The sequence below is a fragment of the Camponotus vicinus genome, unplaced genomic scaffold (genome assembly GCF_025532165.1).
Source record: "Camponotus vicinus isolate PSW18456_S1 unplaced genomic scaffold, iyCamVici1.0 SCAF_9, whole genome shotgun sequence".
NCBI classification, from domain to species: domain Eukaryota; kingdom Metazoa; phylum Arthropoda; class Insecta; order Hymenoptera; family Formicidae; genus Camponotus; species Camponotus vicinus.
This window is the reverse complement of record NW_028141981.1, coordinates 954,105-976,691: the sequence shown is the minus strand read 5'-3', so window position 1 is coordinate 976,691 and position 22,587 is coordinate 954,105. Positions and strand designations below refer to the sequence as shown.

Below are 22,587 nucleotides of genomic sequence, written 5' to 3'. Positions count from 1 at the left end.
GTCCGACTAAACGCACGTCATTACTACTGGCGCGATCGAGCATCCAGTGCAATCGTCATTAATCTCCATGTATACGCGTATGGGACGATTCGGATTTCTGATGCCGAGTCATTCATTATTCTAAATAAAAGAAGAAAATGTATTTCTTTTTTCAATAACAAAAAATAATGGATTTCACCTTTTTTTAAATCTCGCTTTACATACTTTTTACATCATCTAAAAGAAAAAATAATAAAACACACAGGAGTATGTTAATTTTAATATTACTATAAATTGTGTGCATTTATATTCCATGTTTAATTATATACATAAATTAAAATTAACGCATGTAACAAGAAATTTTTGTTCAAGAAATTTTTATTTTCCCTATTCTCAAGAAGCAAAAATAGTCTTTTTCTCTGTTATTTTTCGCTATTCTCGTTAAAGTCCAATTAATGCTGGCTCTCGAGTCACAAATCAATCGACATCATTGCGAATCAACTCGTCATACGCGCCATACATGAGTACACGCGAGTGTCCATATGTGCGCACATTCCACGTGGGACTTACGCTAGACGTGATATTCCCCTGGTTGGCGTGCTGCGCCGGTACCTCGTCTTGATAGTAATCATCGTTCTGGGCACCTGTTACGCTCTGAGCGAAGTCGAGCAGCCGACGATTCGGGCTGTCGGGCGTAGCGGGCAGATCGTTGGGCAAGTTTGGGAAGCAGGCGTTGGACGCGCTGCGCCGATGTCGCGACAGGCTGTAATGTTCGTAATTGCTGTAACAACCGGGCCCGGTCTGAGCGGGTCCGCGGTCACACGCGGACTCCCCCTCTGTACTGTTACCATCCACCCCGGACATGTTATGACCTGAAAACAGGTTCAGGGTCTGTGTTGTTCGCTATGGGCGAGAGGTAAATCGCTGAATGAGCTTCGAGCGAATGAACTTGGGATATCGAAAAGAAGAGGGCGAATGTCATTAATTAAAAAAAAATTATTATTTTTTTATAATGTATTTATTCATTAATTTAAATTGCTAATATATAAATTCGAAGGGAAAATAAAAAAAAAAAGAAAAAAGAGGAGAGAGATGTACGTGTAATTTTAAATATTTTATATATTATCAGCAATTATCACATTTGATTTGTCGAATTTGTGGAAAATCCAACGCGTTAATTTAAATAGGGCTTAAAATAGCTAGTTCGATGTATCAAGACATAAATAATCTATTAATGATAGAATAAGTTGTGATTAATTTGTAACAATTCACTAGTTACAAATTATTGATTGTTATAAATAAAACTAAATCTATATGTTTGTTTTGATGTCATTTTTAAGAATGAAAATAAATCATCTATAGACGTCAAAAATTATTTTCATCTTTAATATACTTAAATATATTTTCTTAAAAAAAAAGAACTGTAAAAACTGAAACAAAAAAACAATTTTGAGAATTTTTTTCAATTCAAAATAATTTAAAGTTACTTGGGGAAAGATTGTGAAAGCTTAAAAAAAATTTTATCAAAAGGATAAATAAAAATTGTTTATTTGTGTAGATATCTATCGAAAGGTGTGTTTTCGTTAAATAATACTGATACTAATTACAGGTATTTAGGAAGTAAGGGGAGATTAAATATAGGGCAGTATGGCGTATATATGTACTCGGCGCTATTGAGAAGCGAGTTAATAATATACTGCGATCTAGGGAAAGGAGGATGCCTATTATCCGCGCAATCGTGATAATAGTATAATCCAATTACGATAAATTTTAGAGTTTGCATGCGCCCTTTACCTTTCTCCCGCGCCGGATGTTACTTATTACACGAATGTGCGAATCAGGATTGTCGAATCGTGAATTAATTTCGTAATAATGATTTAAAATGTAAACGTAAAAATGTCGAAATCGAGGTGATATATCACGGAATTAACTTTACGAACACGAGTCCACCCCATCTCGCGATATCGCGATTGAGGCAAGATTGAGGAAAGAGGAGAGAGAGAGAGAGAGAAAATAATAGCTAATTGTAAGAAATAGGACGATGCGCATGCCACTCGGCAAATTGGCTCGCAGAGCCGCGACGATGATCTCGGGTCGAGGCCGAGTTTGATAAGTCGGCGACGCGAAGCACGTCGTGACACAAAGCAGATTGCAGATATCCTCCGCGAGCGCATCGATCCGTCGCTTACCGGTGTCGACGATGACGTCGATGAGGTCCATGCTCTTGGCGAAGGCGTCTCTCAGGTTGATGTGATGGAAGGACACGATGCTGCCCTCCCGCTTGGCCCTCTCAAGGGCCTCCCGCCTTTTGATGGCCTTCTCTCGTCTCATCTGGTTTTTGTAGAATTCGGCGAAGTTGTTGACGATAATGGGAATGGGCAACGCGATTACCAGGACACCACATATACAACACACACTGCCGATCAACTTGCCGAGCGGGGTCGTGGGGTAGATGTCGCCGTATCCGACGGTGGTCATTGTGATGCCTGCCCACCAAAAGGTCTCTGGAATGCTTATGAATTTGGTCCCGGGCTCCTCCTTCTCGGCGAAGTAGGCGAGGCTCGAGAATATAAGGACACCCATCGCCAGGAAGAGCATCAGCAGGCCCAGCTCTTTGTACGAGTTACGTAAGGTAAAGCCAAGGCTCTGTAACCCGGTCGAGTGGCGGGCCAGCTTCAGAATCCTCAGGATCCGCATTATACGAAAGATTTGCACTACCCTGCGCACGTCCTGGAACTGGTCGTTCGCGTTCTTGTTCGTCTCGATCAGGAACAGAGATACGAAGTATGGCATTATCGCCAGCAGATCGATCACGTTAAGACCGCCCTTGAAGAATTTCCACTTGTCCGGTGAAGCACTGAACCTAAGCAAGTACTCGAGGGTGAACCACGAGATACACACAGCCTCCACCATAGCGAGCTGCGGATTATCTTGAAAGTTCCCCTTTTCGTCATTCACTTGCATACTAGGAATGGTGTTGAGAGTTAATGCGATCGTCGAAAGCACAATAAAGAGTATTGATATCACAGCTATCACCTGGAAAAGCGACGAGTCAACCGATCAAACGGAGCTAATCAATCGCGAATTACCTGGTCTACGTGTAAAATACTTTCCTCTCTTAATATTTTTTTCTTTGTCCGTCTTTATCGACTCTATCGGAGTACTTATAATATATACACACACAGTATTAATAAAAGTTGCGAAGCACAATTGCAATGGCGTATATCTGGATCCAAGTGAGTCGAAAAGTCTCTTATCGTTTCTTCCTCCGATCAACAATTTCGAGATATCGTTAGAAATTATTAAGATTTAATTCTCGATTGTTGTGAAAAAGATATGAAATGCTGTGTCACAAATTCTTTAGCTCATGATATCTCGACGATTGTTCATCAGGGAAAAAAATAATAAAGAATTTTTCGATATCGCGCGCTCGCTCTTGCAATATTACTTTACTTTTGTTAATCTCATATGTATATAAATTATAAATATAATATACTGCTCTTATCGTCTACATTAAAACAGAGTGGAGGATAATAAATAACTTGCCTACATTCTAGCCTCTACGATCAACTCGTACGAACTACTATCGTGATGAACAATAGACACATTGCTAAGATGTGTGGAATAATTCGAGTACAATTTTTCCCTGAGATTTCGATATAGTTCGACATAGTCAGTGTCAATTATAAATTTTTTTAGACCACGCGACACCATAAATTTGGTCGAAGAAAGCATTGCAGATAAAAAAAATATATATTCGATTCTATTAAGGTAATAAATCAGAATCAAAAACACGATAAAAATTCAGTCATCGCTGAATATTTGACAAGCGATATAATAATTGTGATGGAAAAAAAAATTCAAGCTCTCACTGCGCGACAGAGTATAATACAATAAAATACGAAGCTAATGGAGGTAACGATTAAAACGTTTTTAGCGATACATTAGAAGCAAATATACATACGTATATGTATGTATTAATATATATATATATATATATATATATATATATATATATGTATGTATAATCTTTTGGCATATATTACACTGTATATTTATACTGTAAAGCAAGCGATACACCATAGCGATACACAGAAAGCAATTCTCTGAGTATTTTTGTTGTACATTATATTTACATACATGTAGCATAATTTTTACATGAATATATTGAACGACTATAGTAATTAACGCGTCATTTCTTCTACATCTCATAATTCTATTTTATATGAAAACATTGTTAATTAAAGCTACTACGATATTTCCTAGAATTGAAGCTTGCTGATGAATAATACTACTGCTCAATTAACACCTAACATCGTTAAGGAAATACTATTTGTCGGGTGATTATTTAACTCCAAATACAAACTTGCGCTTCCCTGCACGTTTGATTGGGAGAAATAGCACGATAAATGAGTGCGGAATTCATTGAGCTTGAAGGATTCTTGCAATACAAAGTAAACCTTCGCGAAACCAGCACAGAGAAAGAGAAGGAGAGAGAAACCATCGAGGTAGCAAACGCAACCCTGACCAAGCGGTAACCACCACAAACAAAGAAGAACGTAATGTCACGCTGATGCTTCTGCGAAACTGAACGATCGATTTGGTAACAGGGAATGGATCGTAAAAATGTATGACGCAACACAGCCTCGTTATCGGGTCTCGTCGTTTAAACGCAGTCTGCCCGACGTCGCTCGACTCACACAATTTTTATTGTATCGTTCGGCCAGTGTATAAAAGTACATATGTGCCTTCAAAACCCCGCTCCCTTGCCCGACCTGAATCCCACGTGTCCTTGTTTTTCGAGAGGTCACCAACTCGTACCATTTTCCCCGGCCCTCCCTCGGTTTTTACACACACACACCCCCTTCCCTATTACCATTCTACTTTCACGCTAGTGCAATCGCTACAATGCGAAATCAATTCGTCGCTTTGAGGACTCAGCGAAATCATGAGATTACTCAACATAAGATAACAAGGAACTTGCTTTGCAATATTTATTTGCTTCGCAAATAAATAGGGGAAATGCGTATATTCGGGAGCAAGTCAACAAACTGATTAGCTTTATATAGTTTTTATATTATTTATATGACTATACATTCATTTCTTGAAAGATAACGTAATAAATATGAGGACATAATAGTTAAACATTGGACTAGATAAAGATTTTAGAGATTCATATCTTGAAAAAAAAAGTATTTTATGTAAGTAAAAATATAAGAAAGAAAACGTAGTTTTTATATTAAATTTAATTCTCTTCAATTGTTATTACTATACTATGTTGTATGTATAAAGAGATTTGACAAGGGTTTAACAAAAAATACTTAAGAAAGAATAGATAATTTATTACACATTTGATTCTGTACTTTTTAATATTCTTTTTGGAGAAAAAATCACGTAAAAAAATTTAAAATCACATATAAAATGTGAAAGGCTAAAGCACTTTAATAAAAATCGTACATACTTTATGCGATTAATTTCCATAAATAATGATTTATATAATTCATATATCGAGAAATTTTTTTTGGAAAATCATGTTATTTTTGTCAACCAGAAAATCGCTTAATTTAGATTTGCCCCAAATATACTATCTCGTAAGCAAAAGTTAAAAAAAAAACAGCGAAGGGAGAAAAATAGATTTGCCACATTTTAACCCTTTGCGATCCAACATTAATTTCAGTAATAATTGTTATTAAATATTCTTTTAATTTTAGTATTACAATTAAAAGTAATCACATTTGGGAAATTTTATGAAAATTTTAAGAAATTTATCAATATTATATCGATTTTTTCAAATATTAAAAAATTTAAAAATTGTCAGAAGAAATGTTCGTTTCAACATGTTACAGCAAAGGGTTAAACAGTACATTATTTGGGAAATTTCGAATGAGAGAGATGTCAGTATTAAAATTAATGTTTCCGAAAGGAATGTACAATAAAATGCATATATGTGTGTGCGTGTATATATACGTGTTAATAGTGACGACAAGTGTAAAGCAAATGCGTGCAGTGTACTCTGTGTGCGGAACGGAACTCGATAGTATTGTGCAGTAAAGCGAGTTCGTGCGAGTTGTTTCTTTACATTTTTCTCATTTATAACAATATTGAGTAGAAGAAGCCGAGATAGATTGAGAAAAGTAAGCGGACAAAAAAGGCGGACAAAAATCGAAAATTCATACATATTATTTGGACTAAAGTGCAGCGGCCCCCCGAAAAATACATATATACATTATAGTTACAATTATTATTCAGACAAGTATATCATTCAGCCGCGTAACGTATGATGTTTGCAGATCGTCTTTTAATCATTTCACTTGTTATATGTAATAAAAATTAAAAAATTCACGCAATATCAATCATGTATAAATTCTTCTTTTTGCCTGACTATAATATAAGTAAAAGTGTCAAAATACAGAGTAATAAAATATCAGTATTATAATAATAATATAATAGTTTAATTATATATGTATGTGGATATATATAGCATAATAATAATATACATATATTTTTATAGTATATAAATTAATTTTTTATATATATTTATAGTTATAATAATTATGTATATTATTCTATAATCACTTATATTATACATATTACACTTATATTATATATACACTTATACATATTATAGTCATGCAATTTTCAATAAAGAATATACATATCAAGCATATAATGAGATTTAGTTTAGCAATTGAAAAAGTAAAATTTTTGCATTCAATGTATTTTAAAACGCAGGGAAATGCTATGATTTGATTAATTTTAACAAATGTGTGTAAATAGTTTATTAATATAGCTATTAATTAAGCTATTCATCTAGGAACATAACATATGTTAATCAATTATTTTAAAATATTTTAATATTACGAAATGGTTAGCTTTTATTAGTCATCAAATAATTGCTCCAGCCACGTGTAGAAAATAATGGAAGTCTATATTCAGCAATACGATGAATCTTTAAAATATAGTGTAAAGATTTGTACGAATACCCGGAAATACAAATGATCAATTACCAAGTATTTTATAGACAATTTTGTATCTGAAAAAAACTAGTCTTCAATTTGATGCACACATAACATCAGTCTCTGAAACACTCTCTAAATAAGTATATGTATATGTACACAGTATATCATGATAGACTTAATAAAAATCTATACAACAAATTTAAAATCTAATATGCAAATTTGACTTCACAAATTTATAAATATTCAATTCAATAATTCATTTTAATTCCAATATATTTTACAATCGCATATTTACTTTAACAAAATGGATATTTCCAAAGTCATTTATAAGTATATATTATAAGAAATAAAATTTTGTAAAACATAATTTTTAAAATTTACATAATCAAATTAAATTATGTATAAATACATAGAAAATTTGATAGGAATTAACAAAACAATCTTATTATTTTTTCAAGTTGCAAAATTACTTTACTGTCACAAACATTAATGTACTTATATAATGAGTTATTTCATTATCATTTATCATTCACTAATCACCTATTCGTCCAACCGATCTAATCTATTTATAACGATTAAAACGATCAATGATATTCGCACAAATCTATGCGCAAATATCATACATTGTCGGGATATTTCATAATATTCTCAAGAGACCAGCGGATCACGGCTGAAGGGTATACTCGTCGGCAATTGTATTATAGTGTTATGACCTCTTACGTACTCTAAATATACTTGGCTCAGATCAATATTTCTGTAATATTGATAAGCCGATTAAAGGAAACACGTCTAGAGACGAAAGACGAGAAAGAGTCCCGAGAGAATAGAGAGAATCTGTCTCGGCGGATAAAATTGGTACACCGGTGCGGTGCAATGTGTGTGTATCAGCTTACGGAAGCAGCATTGTGCCGCAGCCGTTATCATACGGGCGTGCAGCGAGATAAGGGCAACAGAAACCGTAGTTAGGGAGCCATTTTAAGATGTCGGACGCCGACATCGTTCAACTCGGGCGACTTGAGGGATGATCTTGGATAAGTACAAGGGTACTTTGGAGGGAAGAAGGAAGCGAGGGGAGAAAAGAGATTATGATTGACATTTTTCTCGGGAATTCTTGTATTTTTTTAAGAGTTAGAGGGAAAAACACAGGTGCAATGTGAAAACCCCGCACAAAATATTTCATCTCGGAGCAACAGTGTGGGCAATGTGTATTGTTTGTGGTGTGTTAAGTATATATATTGAGGAGATTGTACGTTCGTGAGATAAAGTGTCGCTTGTTATTAAATCAAGAAGATTCTTTCGTGAATGATGACTGATTGTCGAGTCCGCGATCGATTCTCGGCGCGATGCGCACAAAGTTCTTGTCTTTACGCCAAAGTTCTTGTCTTTACGCCATCAGCACGTAAATGTTATTTAAGCTAATATACTATAAGATGTCCCAGATACTTTATTTCTCGATATTTACAGGTATTTAATCTTGCTTGTGCGAAATTACGAAAAAGAAGAAAATTTTGAACTTCGTATTAGATACTATTTTTTACATGATTTTATGATTTTCAGCCATATCTTCGTACAAGTTAAAATCTTGTATTGCAATAAGATCTATGTAGAATTAAATAAAAAAAAATAAGATTTTGTTACTATTTGCGTTGCGGTAGTTCTCTCTCATGAAAATATTTTCGTTTCGATTATTTGCAATGGCTCGATGCTTTGATTAAAACAAATGACATTTCTTATTTTTTATCATCTAAAAATTTCATAGCTGAGAAAGTACCACGGTCGTGTATACACGACCGTGGAAAGTACACAGTTCTAGGATGTACATTGTTTAATTCATATTTGTCATACTGGCGTAAAGTGTGACACACGAGTATCGACATCGGACTCGACATAGGAACGGGTCGGTATTAATAATATAATATGATATATCTCGTTAGTTATATCATATTTAATACTGGTTACTCATTAATTATACTGGGTGTCTCAGAGTCACTTTTTTGTCACCTTTTTAACAAATTCGAAATTAATGTTTGTATGATAAATTTAGAAAAAAATTATATTTTATTGCTGTTGTTCGATTCGCGACATTAAATACTTTAATAAATAAAAAAAACTAAATTCATTTTCTTTTGAGGGAAAATGCATTCATCGATTATCGGATTAATCAAAAAGCTAGAGGCTATAATCTATTTGCGCTCTTGAAACACAATTCGTCATCGTCTTTAATCTTTCTTAAGAGAATAAAATAAATAGATTTAAAATATTTAAAAAATCTTTTGAAAACTTACAATATATCGCTATTTTTATTTAAAAAAAATAGAAACAAATTTTTTTTCTTACTTTGCTCGTTAGATTATTTTTTTATAAGAAGAAGCTGCAAATCTGACACACCCTGTATATAAATTTTCATATTTCAACACACATAAATTTGTCTATCATATAAACTTGCACCATAAATAAGTGAGTAAATTATATAGATTTATGTTTTTATATATAAGTGTGCATAAGGCACGCGTGCGTATATAGATATACATATGATTGTGCTCTCTAAAAGTGAATCAGTGTATTATCACTGTAATCAGTGCTGTACTTATAACTGCTTGTAATCAGTGAGTATTTAAACAGTAAATACTCACTGATTACAAGCAGTTATAAGTACAGCACTGATTACAGTGATAATACACTGATTTACTTTTAGAGAGTGGTGTCGAATTGAAATCGCTGGTAGCGAAACCATTAAATAAGGTGCTTAGGGAGCGGTGTCGAGAAAGAATCAACGTGATACCTGGTAATCGCGTATAAAGCACTCCCATTATCATCGATGGCCGATTATACGGCATGACGAGTATGCTTGGGATACAATATGAAAATTATAGATTAAAAGCTTGAATTACAATAAGAGGGGAAAAAGAGAGAGACAGATTAATATCATGTATTGGGCAACACCACCTAGAAATAAAATACACATTACAGAAATTGATATTAAGGTCAGGAAGTTATTTGCCAAAATCTACGATATCGTATGCGCATACTTACTCATACACTAAAAATGTAAGAGTGGACATATGTTATTTGATGTTAAATTGTCTAGATGTGTTAATGCCAAAGTACAACTATCTATGATGTTAATCAGTATCCCAAGGAAAATAATCTAAAATTACGATTTGATTTATGAATTATGCCAGTTACGCTCAATCGATTTGGCTGTGTTATTATTTAGATTTTCTCGAATATTTTTTTAAGTTACTTTATTGTCTTTTTTCATCGACATTTTTATAATAACTTGTAATTTATTTTTCTTAAGCAAAGCGAATCGGAAAATATATATCATATTAATACTTGTAACAAAAGGAATAGGTTAGAAGAATAAATTTTCAATTACATTAATTTTTTAAATATACGCGTATAAAATATGTTAGATCTTTAAAAAAAGTTGAAATTATTAATAATCTGGGTCTAGCTTTAAATACGTACTATTTCTTTATGTATTATAATAACATATTTAGTAATAATCATAAATAGAAGATTATATATCAAATAAGTAATCATTATTAGATATAATTCTTTTCCGATAAAGATATATTAATTTAAATAATGATATTTTTTATATGTGTTGATATTTACGTGTTTTAATATTCTAAAAAATGATTCTAATTATATTATCCAATCATAAAAATTACGTGACATTAAAATTTTTATTATAATGGTTTTTATTCGCGAAAAAAATACATTATCTCAGAATATCAGCAAAATCGACTGCGATCTGCCGATCGAGCGCGTCTTGCGAAATGATCTAAGACGATGATATGAATTCGAGGTCATATCTTCTTTCTAATCTGTTTGCCTATATAATACGAGCTACGTTGAATCGATGCTATAATATCGATTTAATAATACCTTTGCTCGAATTAAGGCTCCGGCAAAGAACTGCAAGTGTGGATATATCGTTAAGTAAATTAATACAAATGAAAGTCGAATGTGAAAAGTGTTTGTAATAAGCGAAAAGGTTTAAGTGTAATTTCATGATTATATCATAGAAATCGACTCGCATCCTTAAAGACGTTTTGTGCAAAATTATATGTGCTGTTCGACGACTTTATTGATCCTTAACCATTATTTTATGCGCGTAAAAAAAATAACGATCTGATAAGAGTCCGATTAGATGAGGAGATTACGACAATAATCACCAACGCGCATTTCTTAGCGAGACGGACGTAAGGAAAGTTTTATTTATAAGAATGGAAACGTCGCGAATCGTTTCCCATAACGAGAAGATCACGCTATCGAGTTTGTTAAAGGCAAATACTAAACTTAATGATGAAAAGAGTCAGTTATGACATCAATTAATTTAATTTTTCCTTTAACTGCGCCATCGCGTATTGTAGTAATAATATTGAATTTTTAATTGTATATGTGGGGATAATTGAAAGATACAAAATCTCACATTGATTTGCTGTGTCAGTGAAAATAACATCTTTCAATAATTAATTTATAGATTCGAGTATCATACTCTACGATATAATATATACAATCGGCTATATTATCATAGATTAAATAAAAATATTAATAAAAAATCAACGTGCTTTTTTGAAATAAAAATATATTGTACAGATATATAGAATTTAAGATTAGCATATGTTAAAATATTTAGTTTTCACAAAAACTAGAACTAAATATACTCTCATTATTTGTTTTTCTAATCAAAAATTTACTAAATAGTTATTCTTTAAATTATCCTCTTTTGAATATATCCTCTTTTGCATGATAATAATGCGCGCATTTTATATATTCTCTATAGACATAATATTATAAAAGTCCAAATAAAATATTAGAAGAAAAAAATATTCAATAAAACTGAATATAAAAAAAGGCATTATATAAATATGAATAGAAAAAAAGATTTAACACAAAATCATATATATACATACATTTCTAAATGTATATATTAATCATAAGCAAACTACTTAAGATATTAAAGTAATATAAATGATTTTTATATGACAGGAATCTGTCACATGTTGTTAGCAATGTAATTTTTAGCACAACTTAATTTATCGCGTAAATAAATTTTTTTAAGATTGTCGATACACGCAATTAATGCAAGAAACATATTCTATACAAGTATCAAACAAGTGTAATTTCGTTTTGGCAACTTCCCAACATCGTAGATAAAACGTAGCTATGAAAATGAGCCAGAAAGTAGTACGAAAACATGACAATAAAGTGAAAACAGTGTGACTTTACTAGAGCTGTTTAAATAATCATCTGCTAAACTCTCAAATTCTCATAGTTATACCTTTCTAGTTTCTCTAACATATTCTTCTCAAAAGTTTCTCGTGTTAAAATCATTTTAAAAAGAGAGAGAAGTGGTCTAAAATAAATTAAATTGATCAGGGTCGATTAATGTTCTTGTTGTGACAACTCGACCTCTTGGCTCAAATTCAACAATCGTTTCCCGATAACGAATCGCGATTCTACAGAATTGTGTTAAGAAATTGAAGATCAACAATGGCTTTTCAATAAGTTGAATCTGATATTCCCTCTCTCGTGTATGTCTTTCTAAATTATTCATGATAGATATTCATTAAATACTAGGAATTAAATTGAAAAGTAAACTTCTTAAAATTCTGTTAAAAAATATCAAAATTATTTAACAAATAATATTGAAATTTGTTAATTATTAAAAATGTGCGACTGAATATTAAGTTTGGAAAATATTTATAATTTTTGAGAATTTTTAAATAAAAATAAAAATAATTTTCTAACGATTCAAAGCATGTATTTGCATTATCACTTTTCTTTCTTTCAAGGATGTTATATAGATTCTAGTTACACACGTGACAAAGAGGGCAACGATGCACGACATTTCGCGATCTCTGCGTCAAGTGTCATTTTTGCGCGCGCGCGCGCTCGCGCGCACGTGATTCGCTTTCGATGCAACTTACCCTTGCCGCGATGGACGTGGTTGGTTTTTCGAGAAGATCCCACAGCCACTTTTGATATTGGGCACACTTTCCCTCGCCGAATTCCTCCTCCTCGCGCTGCCGGAGCGACTCCGCCTCTTTGCGCATCTCCTCGTGCACGTGCTCTTTACGTTGATGATACTTGTGTTGGCAGCAGCTCTCTAGATAGAGCTCGTCGACGCCCCAGTACGCGAGATCGTCGCTGAACGCCAACACGCACATCTCGTCTACCAGGTGGAGCTTGCCGGTGCGATAAAAGTTGAGAATGGAGCTGAAAGACTTGGGATGCCGATCAAAGAAGTACTCGTTGTCGATCAGGGAGTAATCGTCGCATAGCTCAGTGATCGCCTCGTGGGTGTTGCAGTCCCGTAGCCGGCCCAGGCGCGTGTGCGGCAATCGCTCGAGGGTGCGCCAGAGCACCTCGTGCTTCACGCCGCCGACGTTGATCGAGACACGCCGGTTCAGCGCCTTCGAACGCATGATCATGAACGGCTCCGGCGGCAGGGACGTCATCGACCTCGAGAAGGCACGTTGCTGCTGCATCTGCAGCGGCAGGGGCGGCGGCGGCGGTGGCGGCGGCGGCGGCGGCGGCGGTGGCGGTGGCGGTAGAGACGGCAGATTTATCGGCGCCACGGAACCGACCGGTCCTACGGACGACGAAAACGGAGCGTAACGGACTTCCTTGTTCGTACTTCCTCCACCACTTCCTGCCCCTCCTGCACCTCCTCCTCCTCCTCCTCCCATTCCTGCGATTGCCGCGGCACCGACTGCACCGTATCCTATCCCGCCACTCAACCCACCCCCCGATCTAACTCCTGTCGACGCGCCGAACCCGAGACCTCCTCCGCCACCGGTGCAGTCGGTGTTCCCGCGACCGGCTGCACCGGGCTGCTGCAACGTCGTCGAGCCGCCACCCTCGAACACGTAGCCCTGGTCGGTGCTGATGTAGGGTACCATACACGACGGCGACGACGATGAGAGCGCCGGGCCGGTGACCACGGCGCTACCATTACGTTCCCCGTCCGCCAGTGTGTTGTCCTCGAGCCGTCTCTCGTTCAGCATCGGACGCGCCGAGCGACGGCGGTTTCAAGTCGGTCACCAGCGCGATCGCAAGGCGATTATCCTTCGCGTTGCTCTCGACGCCGATGCTTCCGTTCGTCTGTCTGTTCGCCGAAGACAAGCGGTGTCTCTCTCGTTTTCTTCTTCTTTCTTCTTCTTCTTCGTCCTCCTCCTCCTCGTCCACGGTGTCCCTCTTCAGCTTCATTCGTAAATCGGTCCAGCCCCTTCCGTCGACTCGGTCGACAGACTCTGCCGTATCATAATCTGAAAGATACATCGGAGGCATCTAAATGGGTGGTGCATCGTGTATAACAAATATCAATCGTGTATATTATACGTTATATTGCTTTAAATTTCGGAAACAATTTTTAAAATGCAATTTTAAATTTGTCTCAAATGCTTAGATTGAACAGTCTACGTAAAATGTAATTAAATCTGTATTTAAGCTACAGATGTGGGATATTTCCTTCGAAGATGAGCAAAAATATTCGTGTTAAAACAGTAAACAAAGTTTAGAGATACTTTCTTCGTCCTGAATTTATCATTTCAATATCTTTCGTTGTTCTTAATTATAGATACTAGAAATTAAATATGTAATTTAATGATTGATCAGTTTTAAATTATAGATAATTAAATCTTAAATGGTTTAAATATTGTTTCTAATGTAACTTGAAATTATAAAATCATTTAAGATATATAAATATTTTAAAATTTGACGATTTGCATTAACACATATACGCGAACATACATACATTCCTGGATTTCAATTATCAGAATATCTATAAAAAATAAGTATAATAAAAATAGATATATCTTATATTTGAACATTTCTCAATTATTTTCATTAAAATAATATAAGATATTTATTTAATTATTTATAAGACAATTTTTATATGATAATTTTTTTTATTTGCGATTTGTGAAAAAAAGTGTTGAATGTGTAATTGATCCGTAATAAATTAAATTGTATTATAAAACGAAAAAAATATATCGAGATGTCACATAATGAGATAATAGATCCGAAAAAGGGATACACGATGACTGTTTCTGCAAATCTTGGTTCTTCTGCGTTTCTTCGAAAGTAAATAACTTTCGAAGAGATGATCGATATAATTCACCACATGGCCCCCGCAAAATCGTAACTTTATTAAAAGCGTTACATCATCGTATCTGTAATGATACTCGCAGTATTCGTAACTAACTCAAGCGATCAAAGCCCGTCTATAAAACATACCAAACTTTCTTTCGTCCTCTTTAATGTTTTTCTTTCTTTCCTATCTTAAAATCCTTTCTTTAAAAATATATCTTATATATTCCACACACACAAAACATACATATATGTTGCAATACATACACTCACTCGAATAAATGCTTAAAGTAACAAATACTACGAGAAAGAAAAGAAAAGAAAGAGAAAGACAAAACAGAGAGAGAAATATTTAATTCAAGCGCCCAACTCTCCAATTATTAAATAAATGACATTACATGGAACTAATAATAAATTAACACTTCAATAATCAATAAATTGCCAAATACAATGTGCGCGCACGCGTTTATGTATGTAACAAATATTAACACATATGTGTATATATTATAATATAACACATATGTGCTAATATTTATACTTACATAACCATGGCAATTTATTGATGATTAAATTGTTAATTTATTATTATTTCCATGTAATGTATAATATGTACATAAACCCCCAGTATTCCCGAAGGATATTTTACAGCTTTTTGCTCTACATATATGTAAGGATATATAGGGAGCGAAGAAACGAGAATCGATCTTTCTCTTCCATCCCTCTCTCTCTTTCTCTTTTTCTCTCTCTAGCAAGGGAGCGTACACCTGACCTGACCCCCGAAGAGGAGAGAACGCGACATTCTGATACGATGTAGTATACGTACAGTTCATTTCTGTGTGTGCGCATCCGGTTTCAGCGCTTCCGCGACTTGATCCGAAGACATTTGAAAAATAGCTATTGATCTTTGACCTTTTCGGTCCAGAACAGAATATTGCTTAGAGAGTTCCAATACCTTTTACGTAAATTTTCTTATGCTTAATTTCGAATTGTCGTTTGAAAATAATTATATATAATTAATCTCTCTCTAATTATTACGCTCCATATAATTATCACAGATATATCTAGTCAGATTTACATGGAAACTTTTTATAGTAGTATAAATTTTTTATGAAAAGACATACTTTTGCGAGCGGTAATCTTGAGTTAGGCAAACATCAGTAATGTCAATTAACAGAGCATACAGACAAGAGAAACAAGAACCCCATCAAAGGAAAATCATTAAATTAAATTCCTTGTATACCCGAATATTTGAGGTGTTCCACTATCAGGTGCGAATTTAATAATAAACGATTGACTAATTGTAACAATTATTGACATACAGATATAATTTACAAACTATCCTTATCATCCACATAGATAAAATTCTGTTTTTTCGCGACTACTTCTATTTTAAATTTATGTGAAGGGAGGAAAATTAGTTCCCAATTCTTAACAAAACGACCTCAAATTAGGAACATTAAATGGCGAGGGCTGTTCGCGACGTCCGAATATATATAGATCGCGTTTAGGAAATATATTCAACAATTATTCGCGGAATTTGTCATCATTGATGGATCGCACTATTTTGGGGCGATATTACGTGATATGCGATCAAATTTCTCATATGGCAGCTCAAGGATTGCGCGACTCGGCATTATTTCAGGAAATTCTTCTCTGACGACCCTTTATTTTGCGCCTTTATTCGACGTGATGCCTCGATTATTGATTATTATTTCTCAAAGTTATTTGTCTGTTTTCTCAGTCCTAGACAAAACGAAAATATTTATTTAATAACGTTCTTTGAGAAAAGAATTATTTTCGATGAAATTTTTTCTGCAAATATATATATATATTTGCAGAAAAAATTTTATCGAAAATAATTCTCTGAAAACAAAATATGTTGAAGTTCTCTGAACAAAAACTCAACATATTTTGTTTTCAGAGAATATCTTTTATATATCATGCAAATAATGTAAAAAAAATTGCGAAAGGAGTTTTTTCGATAACGAGATCGTAAAAATCAAGGAAACATTTTTTATGATACATTTCCATACATTTCTAAAAATCTTGTACAAATATCTCAGGAATATCTATCTATGTTCTCCTTTTCGCAATTTTTAAAATACCAGAGAGAACACAAGAGCTCTAACAATTCGAAAAATTTAACGACCAGTGCAACGATCGGTTGCATCACGATCGCGTCGTTTAAATTTTTTGGCGTCGAGTCAATGCAACGCTGATGGTTTCCGAGACTCGAAGAAAGGTTCATTAGCGATTGTCGAAAATTAAAAGGAAAAAACGGAATATTCACCCATAGTCTGTGTTTTCAAAGAACACCTATCAACCTCGACAGAAAAGGATATGTTTGCTTGACGAGCGTTGGATAGGTTCATCTCGAGGCTCGATGTAGCAGGGTAGTTTACGAGCAGCAGTAGAATAACGACCGAGATTGTCAGACAGTAGTAAGAGACAACACTAGACTGGGATCTCATTTACGTGAACCTACCCACGATAGGTATCGAGCATTTTATTTTAAATCCCGAAATAAGACTTGTTCTAAAATCACGTCGCAATTTCTCCCTTAATATAATTAAACAACGCAGTTTTACTTTAAAATATAAAATAAAAGATTTTATCCTGGAGCATTTTTTCACGTTGATATGCCTACTCCAATATTTCGAAGATCTCTTCTTGGATCTTTCATCCTTCATGTCTCTCTTTTTTCTATAGCCAATTCTCTTAAAATCAATGTTTGCAATGTGAAAAGCAAATTTATTGCTGAAAATTGTACAAACATGTTTTACATGATTCAAAAATAAGTTTCCACGGAAAAATCCTCGCTAATCAATTATTAAAGCATATCGGAGCACTAAGAGAAGTTATTTTTAAAGATATCATTTTCCGCGAGCTACCATTCGCTTGGACTCATCTCGAACTTAACGTTAATCTCGATTAATTAAACATCTCCATTAGTTCGAGGCTTATAATAACGGGAGACAGGAAGCGAATCACTGACCCGGATTACAAGCGGATCTTGGAACTCGATTTCAAGGGGCTCGCTCAAGCCGCACTAGGCGCGTTTGACAGATCCAAGGGCGGCCAGCTGAGAGCGCGAACGACGGACGGGGACAATCCCAAGCTATCTGGGTCTCGCGGTCCGGGAACATTCTTGTTGACGACGACGACGACGACGACTACGACAACGACAACGACGCGTGTTGTGCGACCGGTGGTGCGCGTCGCGCGGCAGCTACTATACGGAAATAGACAAGAGGCGTGCGCGAGGCAGGCTAGTGGCAACTTCAGTCAGCAGTCTTCGCGCGATTATCTCTTGGCGCGTTACTCACCTCTCTCTTGCTTCTGCTTTAAACATGATGATCGCTGTCCGGCCGTGGAAACGGCGGGTCGTTGCGTGTCGCGCTGGACTGTCGCATCTCGTCACCCGGCAAAATCGCCTCGCGATGTCCGCTTTGGGAATAACAATGACGAACAGTGACGACGATGATGATGACGATGACGACGACGACGACGACGACGACGACGACGACGGCGATGACGACGACGACGGCGGCGACGACGACGACGACGATCGCACTGACACTACCACTTGTTCCACACCGGGCGCTGCGATCGACGCCCCGTCTATCGATTAAGCGCGAATGTGGGTACGGTCGGGGTACGAATACGAAGGTGCGCGCGATGCTCCGAGAAGAAACGTCCCGTGCCGGAGCACCGGACGCTGGATGATCAGTGGAGGAAACGGGAGACGATCGCTACCGATCGCGGCGACTCGGCCACCGATTTCGGCGATCGAAGAAGAGGAAGAAAAAAAAGAAACAGGGGAGGAACCGCGCCCGCGCGCGAAAGAGAGATTCGAAAATCGCACGGTTACTGCCGGCCCGCTGTCGGCCGCTCTCTCTTGATAGTTTAGAGGTGAGATACAGTCTCTGTGTGCCGCTCTAACTGCTATTGGCGCCGACAGAGGCACTACTTGGACGCGAGCCAGCGGTGCGTCTTGGCGATTATCCCGAGCCACCCTGTGCGCCCCGAATTGCGCGTCGTCCCCGCACCCTGCTCCAGTGACGAAGCGGTGCTTTTAAAGTGCGGGCGATTCCTCGCTACCTTGCACGACCAACGAGACGCGCGATCGCTCTTGGGCGCAGTGTCACCGCGAGAGTGGACGTATTTTCGATGTTAATTATCGTCCCCTAATCGTTCAATAAATTGCAAAATAATAATATAAGGCTAATTTGTGAAATTAGTAAGATAAGTTATTATTATATGTCTATGAAAATTATACGGTTTTTCTCACATGGTAATTTGAAACGCGCGTTAAATTTTATTTTATAAATTAACATTAGCTGAAGATTTAAAATCAAAAGTCAGAAGAGAGAAAGAGGGAGGATAGAAAGAGAAGGAGAGAGAGAGGGAGATTTTATTACTTTTAAATTATTTATGAACAATTAATATTATATTAAATATTATATTAATAATGATTATTATAGTTTGGTCATAATTTCATCGATAATTCGTTTTGTACTAGTCTTAGAAAGAATGCCATGCCCGATCAATGTTTCCATCCCTCTTTTTCCCCTACCCAGTCTTCTTTTTTGGCTTGCGCGATCTCGTACTGTATAATATCGTCGGAATTTTCGATATGAAGCCAGGAGTCGCATCACCAATGTTTTTTGTGAGAAGCGAATCGATAAAGCATCGTATATGCGCCGAAGAATCGCTTCACGTGTAGTTAATAGTCAGATCGATATCACATCGGAACGAGGTCAATATCGAATCGGTCGAAAAAAATTTAAAGGTCGAAACTGTTGCAATATCGAGGCAAATCGCTGTCCGATCGACAGGAAATGTATCTATCCTACCACGAAATCAGGTTGCATTGCATTTCCAGATAATGCTGGTTGTTGCCCACACGATCGCATCACCGAGAGAAAGAGAGAGAGAGAAAGAGAGAAGTGGTATTTTTAGAGACAGCATGGAGGTCGTCACGAATAATATACAATGATCAATTCTTAATACCATTTTTGCACATTCGCATAATCGCGTAGCGAATTTAATAGTATATAAATTTATAAACGTTGATATATATATAAAATGTCTAATATTTGTTATAAAGATAAAAGATTAATATATAACACTTACATATAATTTCCTCATTAAATTGATAAGAATTTATTTCATATAAAAAAACCAAATTATATTAAAAACCAATTGTTTTTCAAGAATTAGTAGAAAAATGAATTCTTCGGTTATCGTTATTTTCATCACTTTTTTTAATACAATGAATATAAAAAAGTATTCAGAAAATTTAAATTAATTTAAATGCTTGCAATTAATGTTATCCAATATTTATATATTGTTATGTATAATCCGACATAATAAATATAAAATTATCTTAACATATTTCCGAAATTATTATTCTGTTATAATTTCATTACCTGTTAATAGTTAAAATGAAACTCGTTCCAATATAAAAACTAAAGAGTAATCTAAATTTAAAAAATTTATTTGTATCAATTCAGATAGATGGTGATTAAAAAATATTTAAACAAAAACTTACTTGAAAATATTATTTTATTCTCTCCAGGAAACATGAACGTCGTCCGTTCGGTATCTCTGAACGCAAGTAGTTTGTGTCCAAGGAGTACCTCCCTCGCACTTGTATTGGAGCAATCCAGCGACTGCGATCATAACGCCGTTGTCTATGCAAAATCGCTCATCCGTCGCGTAAAGAGTTGCATTTCTTTCTTTACACATGACACTCATCATTTCCTGCAGTCTTTCATTGCATCCCACGCCACCCACGATCAACACTTCGTTCGATCTCACGTGCGCCATCGCGCGCTCTGCAACATTTAACAACAGTTAAATAAGCAAGAAAAGAGCAAAACCATCAAGTGAATAATTACCTGTAATTTCAATGAGCATGGCAAACACGGTTTCTTGCAAGGAAAAGCATAAATCTTCAGGAGTAAATTCCTTTGTATCGAACCATTTGGATAAGTGTTCTTCTATATGACTTAAGATACCAGAGAATGATACATCCATCCCTTTCACAACATATGGTAGTGGTGCCAGTTTCTCACCCCTTTTTGCATCCATAAAATTTTAATTGGATCCAGCATACGAGATCCCATAAGTGTGATCTTGAACGTTAATATTTATCGAGGATTTCCAAAATGAAATCCTAGCAAAACATTAATCAGATATAAAAATTTGCTTACTTTTTTGCTAACTGTTCAATGTTATATCCAGGACTGGGATCATTTGAGAGTTTTAATAACCTCGCGAACCTGTCCAAACAATTTCCTACTGCTATGTCGATTGTCTCCCCAAAAATGCGATATCTTTGTCGAGAATATGCAATAATTTGAGTGTTTCCACCAGAAACATACAAAACGGTAGGATTTTCACTTCCAGTAATCAAACGTCCCATCTCAATATGACCAATACAGTGATTGACTGCAATTATAGGTTTATTGTATAACTGGGCAACAGTCCTAGCTACTAAAGCAGCGACTGTCAATGGCGCTCCCATTCCTGGTCCTTTTGTGTAACAAACAACATCTACATCCTTCATGCTAATCTTTGCTTCATCTAAGGCCTTTTGCAAAACATCTAATATATGTTTTCTATGATGTTGCGCCGTTTCTCGAGGTAAGAAACCTAATAAGATGATATGGCTAAATTAGCATATTTATATTAGAACTGTTCACAATCTTTATGAATATTTTCAAGCCTACTTTAGATAGTGTTTAACAACAAAATTTACAAGAATTTTATTTATCATTTTATGAAATTTAATGATATATAAGCATATATGTATCTTTATATAATTTATACATATATTTTTAATAAAATGTAATAAATTTTGTATTATAAATGAAGTGAAATCTTATATTACATGAATGGTAGAAATTGACTAAAGTAGGCTTGATACAAATCTACTAAATCTTAAAACTGTTAAATTTTGCTCAATAAATAACGAAAAGTCTTACGTCACATACATTATGTCATGTATTTATGCATGATATATGCAAAAAAATATTATTTTAAGGTTACCTTCTCCCGGTGGAGTAACATAGGTATGTCGCACATTTGACAATACTTGTTGATCGCGAATTATTCCTACGCCCAGTTTATTTGCGCTACCTTCGAATCCGATAACAATCACCATTTTTATAATTTTCCTGTCTCTAATGATTAAAACAAATATTCATTCACACGTATAAATGAATGAAATTATTAAAGTATCACGCAATAGCAATATACATGCACTTATATACACAGTTGCAGTCACGTGGTTTGCCATTAAGTCGCTATTTCTGTGAGAGGGCATAACTGGACCAATATTTCGAGCCAATTTACAACGCAAGATTTGAAAATTTACTCATCAGATAGTTTGACCAATCAGGTAAAGGGAATACGGATTTCTTTGCCTTGATTGGTAAAAGATCATTTTACTTTGACCAGCTTGAAAAGTGGAGCTTTTTCGGGCTTGAAATACGTCAAGAATAAAATTGCGATTCATTTCATATAAAATAAAAGT

At 35.3% G+C, this 22,587-nt stretch overlaps 2 protein-coding genes and 1 long non-coding RNA gene across 9 annotated transcripts in view; 1 reads left to right on the top strand and 2 right to left on the bottom strand.

Moving 5' to 3' along the window:
• Positions 1-13,960, bottom strand: part of Shab (Shaker cognate b) — a 47,293-nt gene extending 33,333 nt beyond the window's left edge. For all 3 annotated transcript variants that reach the window (XR_014440297.1, XM_083108007.1, XM_083108008.1), the window contains exons 1-3: positions 12,881-13,960; positions 2,169-3,015; positions 550-851 (exon numbers count right to left, since the gene is read on the bottom strand). Coding sequence is in view for 2 of the 3 variants with exons in the window: in XM_083108007.1 (XP_082964133.1) it covers positions 550-851; positions 2,169-3,015; positions 12,881-13,960 (2,229 nt within the window). In the remaining variant the exon portion in view is untranslated. The remainder of the gene's footprint in view (positions 1-549; positions 852-2,168; positions 3,016-12,880) is intronic.
• Positions 13,961-14,082: 122 nt separating this feature from the next.
• Positions 14,083-22,325, bottom strand: Tcs3 (Probable tRNA N6-adenosine threonylcarbamoyltransferase Tcs3). Of its 5 annotated transcripts, XR_014440299.1 has the most exons (6): positions 22,101-22,325; positions 21,263-21,704; positions 20,948-21,126; positions 20,599-20,884; positions 18,371-20,527; positions 15,082-16,787 (listed from the first exon to the last, which is right to left on the bottom strand). XR_014440299.1 is itself a non-coding variant. In XM_083108013.1 (5 exons), exons 1-4 carry the CDS (start codon positions 22,213-22,215, stop codon positions 20,613-20,615), a joined length of 1,008 nt encoding a protein of 335 aa, XP_082964139.1. In that variant the 5' UTR covers positions 22,216-22,324; the 3' UTR covers positions 14,083-14,221; positions 20,599-20,612. The 5 variants fall into 5 exon arrangements, 4 of the variants coding, with proteins under 4 accessions (XP_082964139.1, XP_082964141.1, XP_082964138.1 ...); XM_083108013.1 differs by lacking the exons at positions 15,082-16,787; positions 18,371-20,527 and adding an exon at positions 14,083-14,221 and having other exon boundaries at positions 22,101-22,324; XM_083108015.1 differs by lacking the exon at positions 18,371-20,527.
• On the top strand, positions 18,255-20,452 carry LOC145976706 (uncharacterized). The gene is made up of 2 exons (XR_014440300.1): positions 18,255-18,956; positions 19,930-20,452. It is a non-coding gene; the product is annotated as an uncharacterized LOC145976706 (long non-coding RNA).
• Positions 22,326-22,587: the final 262 nt, after the last annotated feature.